This window comes from Elephantulus edwardii, unplaced genomic scaffold (assembly GCF_000299155.1).
Source record: "Elephantulus edwardii isolate Elephantulus edwardi_28Jun2011 unplaced genomic scaffold, EleEdw1.0 scaffold00011, whole genome shotgun sequence".
Lineage (NCBI taxonomy): Eukaryota > Metazoa > Chordata > Mammalia > Macroscelidea > Macroscelididae > Elephantulus > Elephantulus edwardii.
Window position 1 is genome coordinate 1,512,482 of NW_006399761.1, and position 12,150 is coordinate 1,524,631.

Genomic DNA, 12,150 nt, shown 5'->3' on the forward strand with positions numbered 1-12,150 from the left:
CCACTACAGTCCTCACATTGCCATCAGGGCTAGAGGAAAATTAAGGAGAACACGTGTTCCCCGACTCTTTGAGGACTGAACTCCACCTCCGTTTGCTCCTCCTCGGTCAATGACATCTGTTGACCTCTCAGGAGCTTCCTCACTCACTGAGGACCTTGGAGTTTGCTGTCAATGCCTCGACCCCAGTGTAAGGTGCTCACCATAACTCAAGAAGTATTTACCCCCTAACTGACAGAGGGGACAGGGAGGGCACTGGGAGAAGTCCAAAGCACCAGTCTCCCCTCATACACCAAGTGTGTCAAGACCACCCCTCAAAACACCTCCTCTGACCTGCTCTTCTGGAGACGTCACTGAAGCCAAATGGGCCCCCTGGGATTTGCAGAACTCCTCAGCCTCATGCCAAGATTTCTTGTCGTCAGAGAAGTAGTACAAATTCCTCCCATAGGCCTTCCAGCCTTGTACGAGCAACTGAAGAAGTTCGTCTGGAACAGAGGTGGGGGAGGAGAGGACATCAGGCTAGGAGTGGACATCTGAAGTTCACAATCCTGTGTGATCCTTGATGTCCGGTTCTCCAGGGACCAGGTCTACACAGGCCACACGCCCAAGCCATGCTCCAACACTCCAGGAAGCAGCACCTCAAGCCAAGGCAAGACATGGGTTCAGTCACCTCTAGGACGTTCAGTTAGCACTGGAACTCCGACAGCACTCTGCTTCAAGACGAGCTTTCCAGCCATGCACGCCACCCTCTTTTCCAGCTCTCCACTGTTGTTACCTTATGGTCCTGTCCACCCCAACTCCTGACATCTTCCTGGGAGACTTTACGCCCATCCTGTAGACTTCCATGTTTCCTTGACCTGTCTCCATCTTCTTCAGCTGCCCACAACCGATCTCCACCTCAGCAGCACCTCGTCAGCCTGAGCTTACAACTGTCCAGCTCTAGTCACTCATCTGTGAACACAGGCCCTCGTTCTGGGACCCTGTCACCTCTCTACATCATCCTGTTCTTTAATGTCGTCTGGACTACACCTGTTTGACATGAGGTCACAGCTAACTCATTCATTCCTCCATTTGTTCAACATTCAGCATTCATTAACTTGTAGGGACTAGGTGGTTGTTGCTGTGTGCCATCGAGTCAGAACAGACTCATGAACAACCTTCCAGCGAGTTTTCAGAGGCAGTAAATTGCACGGGAGTTGACTGCCCCTCTTTCTCCTGCGGAGCAGCTGGTGGATTCAAACTTCTTACGGTTAAATTGGAGGGACAATTCCTTCCTTCTCAGCCACTAGACTAAATAATGTTCTGGAAAGATCAGTAAGACATGATCCATATCCTCAAGGAACGTGGACTCTAGTAAAAAAGAAGTCAACTAGGAATTGACAGAGAAATAAAGTCCGTGACACAAACTAATATATGCTCAATAAACTTATGTTTACTTCGGTATTCCCTTACGTTGGCAAACAGTTGTAAATAACCCATGACCTTCAAGAGATCAAAGGCCACATTCACACAGTGAAGTATCACACATCACACAAACTCAAAAAATCAAGAATTTGTGAAATACGGTGCAACCTGGATGAATCTGAATAAATTATACTGAGTGACATAAATCAGTCACAGGAAGACAATTATGATTTGTTGTTGTTGTTGTTGTTGTTGTTGTTGGGTACTTTGGAGTTGGAACCAACCATTGCTGACCCTCTCCCACAAGTGGGTTTCCAGAGGCAATTAATCACACAGGAGGAGATTATCCATCCTTCTCCCATGGAGCAGCTGGTGGCCTTGAACTGCATGCCTTCTGTATTGCAACACAGCTTCTTTTCACTAAGACACCAGATATAAGACTAGTACAATAACAACGACAATATAGAGAGAGCTACGTCGGCCTAGTGGACAGGAAGTTATGCTACCAAGCCCAAGGTGAGTGATTTTAATCTGTGGCATTGAGGCCTAGTTTAAATTGTTTTTGTCAAACATTCTTATTAGTGGTATACCACTGGACTGTGCATTGCTGTACAGAGGTAACTCGTGGTTGCTGTGATGCTGAACACTGTGACATGAGGTGTCAAATGTGATAATGGTTACTTGTGATGAACAGTGTTTGGTGGAGCTCCCCGATTAAAACAAGCTTGAAAGCAAGAGTGGCATCCACTTCCGAAATGGCTTGCCTCCTGATAGTCTATGAACAGTGCTCAGGTCTTTCGTTCATAGGGTTGCTATGAGTCGTCTACGACTTGACGGCACTTAACAACAACTATACACTCCTAAGGAAATGTACGCAGTTCGAATCCACCAGCTGCTACTGCGCGAGATCATCTTTTCCCTTGTGATTTAGCCCATCTGAAAATCCCATGGCGGGGTCAGCAGTAGGTCAGTTCTGTTCTGACTCCAGGGTACACAACAACAACAACAACAAGGAAATATTTACACACAGTATCAATCTTAGAGCTTTAACAGGAAGGAGAAGGGATGGAGGAGTGGACGTTAATAAATAGGTACTAGAAGGTTGGGAGGAGGGAGAGGCAAATCATAATAAGGAGCTGATTAGACATAGTCATTCATTAATTACTCAATGGAAATTCATTTTAGAACACGAAACAGCCATGAGTTAGTATATGAAAAATGTAAACCTTCAATCAAATAAAAAATATATGTTGAAGACACAGATGTTGAAAAGCATGTGTTGTGGTTGTGGTTTGGTACATGCTATCGAGTTGGAACTGACTCTTCGCTGACCCTTTGCGGGTTCTCAGAGGCTGTAAGGACCTGGGAGGAGACTGCCTATCCTTCCATCACAGAACCACTGGTGGAATCCAACCACCTGCCTTTGGGTTGGCAGTGAGTGCAGCCCCTGCAGGCCACCACAGCAGCATGTGAACAAGACATAGTTCATCTGAGCTGAAGATAGTACACAGAAAGAACATTCTAGATGAGATATTAGTGAGCTGAGTCTTAAAAACTGAGGACGTTTTCCGGGCAGTCAGTCCTAAAAAGAGACCTGTGAGCAGGGGAAACAGAGGCACAAAATCATGAGGACATATAAGAGAGCTTCAACATTTCCAGGACTAGGGTACAACCAGTTCATAAGCAACAGGAGATGAACATGGAACAATCAGGCCACAGCTGTATAACATGCAGCCCAGGACATGACCTTGGCATCACACCCACTTTACCACGAGAAACGGGACACCCAGGAGAGTCTTAAGAAGGACAACGACATGCTCAGATTTACTCTGCAAACATTTCAACTAGGTGGCAGTGTGAGGGTTAAAAAGGAAGAAGGTATTGCTAATGAATCCAAAACACCAGTAAAAACACAATTTCCAGAAGCTACACGAAGAAAGGTTCAAATCAAGGACAGAGATATAAATCAAAACCACAATGAGATACCTTCTCACACCAGCAACAGTGATAAAGTTTAACTAACAGGAAACCATAAATGTTGGAGAGGATGTGAAAAGATTGGAACTCTCATACACTGTTGGTGGGATTGTAAAAAGGTGCAACCACTCTGGAAAGCAGATTTTAACACTCTCTGGGGAATACGTATATCGTTGGGGCATCCTTCTTCATAGAATCCTGAATCATTTGCTTAGTATTCAGATGGACTAGGTATGGAGAGAGGATACAACCCTGACACAACACTCTCCTAATCTTAAACCATGTAGCAGTCTCTTGTTCTGTTTTCACAGTGCCCCTTAATCTAGGTATAGGTTTCGCACAAGCACAATTCAGTGTTCTTGGATTCCCATTCTTCTCAAGTTAGCCATAACGTGCTGTGATCCACACAGTCAAATGCCTTCACATTGTCAACAAAGCACAAATAGACATTCTTCTGGTAGGCTTTGCTTTCAGCCAGGGTCCATGTGACATCAGTATTGATATCCCTGGTGCCATTCAATGGGACATCGCTCAACAGGACAATACTCGTGACAATAAGAAACCAAGAACAGGCTATCCATCGCCATGACCTATGTCGCCACCAGTGAAGTCTGGCTCTACTAGCCAACATTGCCCTTAATGTGTATCTGCATCACACAGATTTTTATCTCCCAAAATAAAAAAAGAAATTCTGGAGAGATGATCAGCACATCGAGAGCACTTCCTAGCTACATCGCAGCCTGTCTAAATGGCTTGGGCCTCCGACTCTCACACTCCTTTCCTGAGGACCCACGTGCTGAAATACGTGAAGATGTGGGGTCAGGAGAGCCCCCACGGAGGAGTCCAGCCCCCGGCCCATCACTTACTTGTCTTCTTTTGCAGAAGCATCTGTGAGGCAAGGGTCTGATTGAGCGTGCTGAGGCGGTTCTGTTCCTCCCGGACCTTGACCATGAACGCTTTGGTGTTCTCTAAGTCATCTTTTAGTGAGTGGATCACAGCGTTGGCCCCTTGCAAACTGCTGTTCAAAGCCTGGCTCTGGGTCTTCAAAAGGCTAATGCTGTCCAGGCTCTCCCGCAAAAAGAGGATCTGAGTGTTAGCGATCTCTAAACTCCGGTTTGCCAACTGGGCCTGGGCACTGGCCCTTGCCAAATCCACCCTTAACGTCTGAATGTTAGCGCTGGCCTCTTGTAGCTCCCTCGATAGTGCGGAGAGTGAATGGTTGGTGTTTTCTGAGGTGGTTCTTAGGAAACTCTGGGTCTGAGCATGCAGATCATTTGCTGTTTTCAGACCGTCCTTGAGCCTCTGGATCTCGGCGCTGGACCCCTCCAAGGAGCTCCTCAGCGTCTGGGTCTGGACACTCCAGGTCTTGGCGTTCCTCAGCTCCCCTTTCACCTCCTGGAGGTCGGCGCTGGCACCTTGCAGGTGGATGTTGAGCATCTGGATCTGGGAACTGACGTTTTGCACGCTACTGTTCAACATCTGGATCTCCTCAGGCCAGAAGCCGGAGCTTTCCACGTGGCCTTTCAACACATGGAAAGACTCTTGGATCTCAGTCTCTCTATCAGAATGGTTGGGACCTGGAGGTGAGGAAGTAGACCAGTCCATCAGAGAGGCTTATAGGCAAGTGTTCCACCTGCCAATCAGCGTGGTCTCAAAATTTGTAGTTTTACTGCTAATTCTGCAAACATGTCTATAGGTATGTTTTAAATTCTTTTCAAACCAAATTCAACACAGCAAAACCTAGGGAAAGGGTGAAAATACATATAAGCACATGGGGCTTAAGGTACATCAACTGATTTTATTCGCTTTCATGCCTGTATAAAATGATTACTTTCCAGAAACCCTGACAACCTCCATAATTATGATAAAAGTATTAGGGGTAACACCAAAAGTAGACACCAGTGAGTAACTGACAAAAGGTTTCTGAAAAGTAAACATTCATATTAAATCTAATGTTTTTGTGGAATCAGGGCTGTTAGGTTTTATAGTTTGGCCAATCACTCTAGGTGATCATTTCTAGATGAACACTCCTGAATTGGACCAATATTATCTTTTATATGGACTCCCTTTATTAATTTGATATTTATCTGAATTTTAAAACAAAAACATCTTTATGAGAAAATAATCCTTTTGGTGTACAAGGAGACTATTTAAGATACAAATACTCGGATCATAGAATAGAATTTCATGCACTGGTTGTTAACAGGTACTTTCATCAAGGCTTTGTCTCTTGATTAAAGATATTGGGGGAAGCATACTTAATACAAATTAATGGAATAATAAATAAGACCCAAGAGTTGGCCTTTGATTTTAAATATTTAATTTGTTCTTGTAAACCTTGACAAAATAAATGATGTTCTGATTAAAAAAAAAAAAGAAGTCCCAGGGGAGAGGAGCTATCTACACCGCAGTCCTGAGTGCTCTGGTCAGTGCATCTCTGCAGCCTCCCAGGCCCTGGGCATGGACCACCTGAGAATGTGGGCCTCCAAAAAGAAAGACTAAATTAGAAATAACACATCGCCTTAAGGTGAAAGCATTACCCAGTAAACGAGCCAACCACTGAGAATCCTGCTGGTAAAACTTGAAGTATTTTTCATTATACTTATATCTTTCAATAGAATTATATTTTCATTTTGACAAGTGTCAAACATTTAAGTAAGACCATGCCTACTTTAATTGTTGTGTAATTTAGAGTTGTTTATTTGTATGATAGAATTGATATAGAGTTTTTGAGATTGAATTCCACTGAAATCTCATCATTAAGTCTTTATAAGAAAGAAAAATCATGCTTGCATGTCAGGCATGGACCTCTTGATGCATTTTTATTACTTTCTTTTTTAAAAAAACAAGACAAAACAAAACACCCCAAACATGTTTTCTGAAAATCTTAAAGACTTTCAGATCATAAATTACACTTAAAAAACAAAACAAAACCCAAACACCAAAAAAATTAAAATGAAATAGAATGGGTGCCCCTGGCAAAAGCCCCCACTTCAAGTCCAAGGCTAGGTGGACACACATCACGCTCTGAGAAGACACTGGCCTGCTGCACTACAATAGCTTTTTACACGGCTACCCTCAACATGTTATAGACGGCAACGGTTTGCGGATGTGGGTGCTCTGGGTGAAAGCTGTCAGGGTCACTCAAATTACTAGGGGTTGTGTCCACTAACCCCATCAGCATCCCTGACCCTGCTACCACCCTTCGTTCACCTCATGCCGTTACCTGTCCTGCAGCTCCTGATTCCAGCTTTCCCCCAAGAACAATATGCAATTGGACAGTGACCCTTAGCGGAGGCCCCGTGCCCTACGCCTTAAGCCTTGGCAAGGCTGGTCTGTGAGGGCCCAGTCACTGTGCCCGGGTCAGTGCAGGGAAGGCCAGGTGGCCTTCAAAGATGTGAAAGGTCTGTCAAAGATTTTGCATTGTAAAGACAGACAAGTAGATCAATGGGACAGAACGGGAAGTCCAGGAATATACCTACACAGATGTGAACATATGTGATTTAAACAAAAGTGCAAAGGTGATTCAATGACAGAAGAATGAGCTTTCAAGCAATTCCACTACTGGGAATATACCCTGAAGAGACCATAGCTGACATCCAAGCAGATATATGCACACCCATGTTTATTGCAGCTTTGTTCACAATAGCAAGGAGTTGGAAACAACCTAAGTGCCCATCAACAAACGAATTGCTAGAGAAGCTGTGGTATATTCGCACAATGGAATACTATGCTGCATTAAAAAACAAGGAACTCATGCAATATTATTCAAAATGGTTGACTCTGGAGAACATCATGCTGAGTGAAATATCCCAGTCACAAAAGGACAAATATTACATGATGCCACTGTTGTAGAATGGGACTGTCCTTGGGGTTGGGGAGAGACTGAGTAAGATGGGTTCAATAATGTATACTGCACTGAAACAGAGGGGGGAGAGAACTGTTTAAAAGAGAGATATAACTGGGTATTTCTGTCATCACAGGAGACTAAAGCGAGGGCTACATGGTGGAGGGGACCTGGGGGAGGGTTTGTAAAACAATGAAAGAATCTTTTCTTTTACTTTTCCATAATTTTTGGACTCATGTACTTATAACTTGTTAGTCAAATTTGTGTCTTCTAGGTTGCAACACCCCCATGATACATCTTCAAGGATATGAACATGTACGGCCAAGCACAATCAATAAGAGTGCATCTAAATTCCAAAATCAATCTCCATAATAGTCTATGTGTTTCCTACTGCCAAAGGGGCCCTTTAGAGTAGTGAGAGAAGATCTTCACCCTGAAACCCACAGCGTCCCTTTTCAGCAGGAAGTAGCTAAGAGAATACGCCATTCCCTTTTCCTTATGACTCAGGGTGAAGTCTCTCTCAGGGAGGAGTGATAGGGAATGGCAAAGGACACACTGACAAAGAAGATTAATCAGAACTGGCTTTGACAAGCACTGTGGCATTTGGACAAGATCAAACTGGGAGGAGGGTAGAGAGAATAGTGCAACAATGAATGAGTGGAAGCCCAAAATCTCTGTAAATGTTTATGAAAATTAATAAAATATAATTATAGAAAAAAAAGAAAAAAAAAGAATGAGCTTTCAAAAAATAATGCCAGAACAACACGGGGGGAAATTAAATGCTCAAGACAGACATCTTACCGTTCTACAACTCTCACACCACAGTTTAAAGTCTTGAGTCCTTCAATGATAAGTGGAATACTATGCAGCAATAAAAAGGAAGGACCTAAGCAATGCGGAGAAACTTTAAAATGATTCCGCTGAACGAAAGGAGCCAGACAACAACCACCACATTCTCGCTGTTACATGCTTCTACATAAAACTCTGCAAAGTACAGGCTGATCTGCAGTGACAGAAGCCCATCAGCGATTGCTTCAAATGAAGTGGGAAGGGTGATTACAAGTGGCCACAGTAACTGTGTAGGGAGAATGATGAGTGTATCCATTACCTTGACTGTGGTGGTCATTTTACAGGGTATATATACATCAAAACTAATCAAATTGTACCCTTTAAGGATGTGTACTTGATCATGTGGCAATCCTATCTCCACAGAGCTGTTTCTAAAAATAATAAAAATCTGCGTGAGGAGACTAGAACCTATTCAGGCGCTAAGAATGGTGGTAAAGTGTCTCCTTCTGGGGTCCAAGCACCTCAGTGCTCCAGGTCCCCCCCCAGCCCCACAGTGACTACTCACCATCAGGGGCCTCAGACAGCAGCCTCGTGGTGTTGTATTTCAGAATCATGGCTTGAAACTCTTCTGTGCTTGGCATCGGCCTTGGGTTCCGCAGAGCTAAAACATTCATTCTCGGTCAATATATTCAGTCCTGGGCACCAGGCTGCACCATGCCCCGTCAGAGCTCCAGAAAGAGGGCGTTGGCACTAACAGGTTTTTCTGATCTTCTCTCCTAGGGCCTCTGTTCTGGAAAGATCCCCCTTGGACAGTGAACTCTGTTCTGTCCCAGGAAATGACTGCCCTAGGCTCAGGGCTAGAAGTGGAGTGACCTGGCATTTGTGTAGAAGGAAGGAGGGACGTTGAGTGGGGCTTAGGTCCCCTAGGAGCTTACCCACAAAGAGAGCCACAAAGGAAGAGGCCAAGGTCATAGTCAACAATACCAGGACGACCAGAGTAAGTCTTGACGTCTTGAAGGCTCCAAAAGTCAGTGCCCTGGAGTTCATGCCTGCAGGTGACAAGATGCCCTGACATGTCCCTTGACTTATTACACAGGTTGTTTAGGGGAAAGGATCAGAGTTACCTGGAAGCGCTCATGAACTAACTTGGGGGGAGGGGAGAACTGTCGCTACAGGAAGCCAAGTGGCACAGCCCAGGCAAGCTCTCAGGGATCAGAGGATGGTTTGGTGGTGTGGAAAGGGCAGAACCTGGCCCAGGAAGGAGCACAAGGTGAGTGTAAAATGAGGGAGGGGGAACGAGGGAGGGAGAGCAGAAACCTTGACTCTGGTCCTGCCCAGAGCTAGGGGCACAGTCTTCTGAGGCTGCTGTTTCCCCGCCCACTGACCTGGGATCCCTGGAATGGGAGGTGGGAGTGCTTTTCTCTCAAAAGGTCAGTCTTGGGACTTCCCTCTGTCCAGGCAGGGTGTCCACTGTGGGTTTTGCCTGAGATTTTGGAAATGTATTCAGAGACATCTCATCAGGAGAGATTTTTCAGCCTGGTTGCCAAACTCAGGTTGTTGCGTACCATTGGGTGGGAACCATCCCATAGCGGACCCTCCAGAGGGTTTGCAGAGACAGTGTATCACGTGGGAGGAGAGTGCTCATCTTTGGACCGAGGAGCAGCTGGTGGATTCGAACCGTGAGCCCACAGGTTGACAGCACAGCTCCTAACCACTAGGGCCCCACAGCTTCCTTCCTGCCAAGTTCATGGACAGTGCTAGAATTCAACAGCAGCTCCATCGGAACTCAAAGATCATACCTTTCTCTTGCCAGACCGCCATCCCCAAAGTAAAAAACAACAACCTCACTGTCATTGAGTTGAAAGCAACTCATAGCTGACCCCCCAGTGGGGTTTTGAGGGGCTGCAAAAGCACAGGAGGAGGGAGACCACCCATCTTTCTGCCCTGCAGCTTCTCCCCTAGGAGATTTGAACGACAAGAGAGGCTTTGTCTTTGGGTCCCTATGGGCTGTGCCAACAAAGGAGACAGAAATCTGTGCAGGAAGATTTGCTGCAAGGACTGAGGGTTCCTGTCCTCTGTCTTCATATCTGAGCTCTGGAGGCCAGGAGAGCTGTGAACAGAACCTGAGCCTCCCCAGAGGGGCTGAGAGCATGGGGGGGAGAGTTGGGCACAGGCCCCGCAGTGCCCTTCTCACCTCTGGAACGCAGATCGACACACTGATCTTCTGTGCAGAAATAGACCTTGTCAACCATTGTCTCTTCTTTCTTCATCTTTCTGTGCTGTTCGGTGCGCCCTGCCCCTCAAAGGGCTGTCCCGGGGTCCGCAGCAACAGGCAGTGTGGCTGGAATGCTCTGGACAAAGACCCTGACCGTCCAGGGAGCACGGGATTCCCTTCACCCTGCTGATTCCACATCCTCAGCAGCTCCTCCTCTCCAGGCTCCGAGGCGCCAATCTGCCCCAAGCTGCATCCTCTTCCCCTTCCACTAACATCTGTCCCTCCTCCTCCTCTCCCCAGCAGGCCCATCACCTTCATCTTCAACACACCCAGCACAGCTCCTGTGTTGGTTCAGACTGTAACAAATGGCACCCCAGGGAAGGTCAACGTGATCCAAGAAAAGAAATCCTTCACACTGTGGTGGGATTGCTGCTGTCCCACAAAGGTACCACCTGGGGAAACATCAGACAGAAGAAGACTGAAAGGAAAGCTGCTTCTGGGATTTTCCTGGGTGGAAACTGTTTCACCCAGTTATCGATGTTTATTGGTATTTGCTTTGGATTCAGCATAGAGGCACAATGACTACGGAGAAAGGAGGAATATTACCCAAGCCTCATGCTACCCTCCAAGGGTTGAGCTGTTGGAGTTCACTGCCCATCTCACGGCAGATGGCCCTCCTTTTTACAGGCCCTCTGCCGAGTGCCCTGTCTTCTCCAACCACTAGCCTTTCCTGGTGAGGCGGCCCAAGCTGTTGCTCTAGTTAGGTGTCATCAAATTCACTAGGACTCTCAGCAACTTTATGCACAACATATCTGAACCCTACTGTGGTAAGCAAGGGGAAAAAAACCCATTCTCAGTTCTCCCCATCATCTCATTCTGGAGCCTGACATTCAGGAAGGACCCCCTGTGAATTCACACACAGGTCCCACCCACTGGACGTTTCATCTGCTTGGTTCACTATTGAACGCCTAAGACCTAGAGGACCGATGGGTACATACAACGGCCAGGGCTTCAGTCTTGGGAGTTCCACTACTGGACCAGTAAACCTGGCCATGTTCGTGGGGTTTGAGTTTGTTCCACACTTTTTTTGCCCTCTCTGTCCAGAGCCTTCTTCTGCGATCCATCTAAGAGTGGTCATCCGCGTTTAGAGGGGTCAGCAGTGACAGGTGGGCATCGTCTAGTTCTTCTGACCTCAGGGTGGTAGGTTGAGGCTCACATCATCCCTTCGTCCCCAAGCTCTCATCTGTATGGAAACAGACGGTCACATCTCCGCCCACAGAGAGGCTGGTGAGTTCGAACCACCAACCTTTTGATTACCAGGCAGCTGCCTAACCGCTATGCAGCCAGAGGCCTTCCTGTTGCAGCACTTCTCCCTCATCGCCAGGCCATGGGCTGTGTTTGCCGGGATGACGATAAACAGCAGCCAGTTGTTTCAGAATATTGCTGCCCGAGGCTACGTCCAACGGCTTTGTGAAAGGAGTGCTATTGTTGTTGTTGTCGTGTGCCATCGAGTCAGAACTCACAGTTGACCCTCTAGCTGGTTTCCAGAGGCTGTAAATGGCACGGGAGGAGATTGCCCAGTTTTCTCCCTCGGAGCAGCTGGTGAGTTCAAGCTACCTGCCTTTGGGTGGGCAGTGAAGCTTCTTACCCACTAGGTCACCAGAGTTCTCCCTGCGAAGGGATTAGATGTCCCACCTGTATCTTCTCTCTCCTCGAATGCCAGGGAGCTCTGGTGCTTTACTTCAGAGGGAGTCACACTGCTCACCCAAAGGCCATTCCTCTCTAGCGGTTCAGATGGACCAACACCTCCAAAGAAGAAAGACGGGCAGTCTCCTCCCATGTGGCTCAGTGTCAGAAACCCAGTGCAAGGTCAGCTATGACTTGGTTGCAACTCAACACCAATGAGAGACCAGAAAGTTGA

The 12,150-nt window shown here is 46.6% G+C and overlaps 1 protein-coding gene across 1 annotated transcript in view; it reads right to left on the minus strand.

Moving 5' to 3' along the window:
• The window catches only part of CLEC4F (C-type lectin domain family 4, member F), a 27,161-nt gene that overhangs the window by 1,529 nt on the left and 13,482 nt on the right, over window positions 1-12,150 (minus strand). Inside the window, exons 3-4 of the mRNA XM_006881002.1 lie at window positions 4,245-4,866; window positions 331-482 (exon numbers count right to left, since the gene is read on the minus strand). Of these exons, the coding sequence (XP_006881064.1) occupies window positions 331-482; window positions 4,245-4,866 (774 nt within the window). The remainder of the gene's footprint in view (window positions 1-330; window positions 483-4,244; window positions 4,867-12,150) is intronic.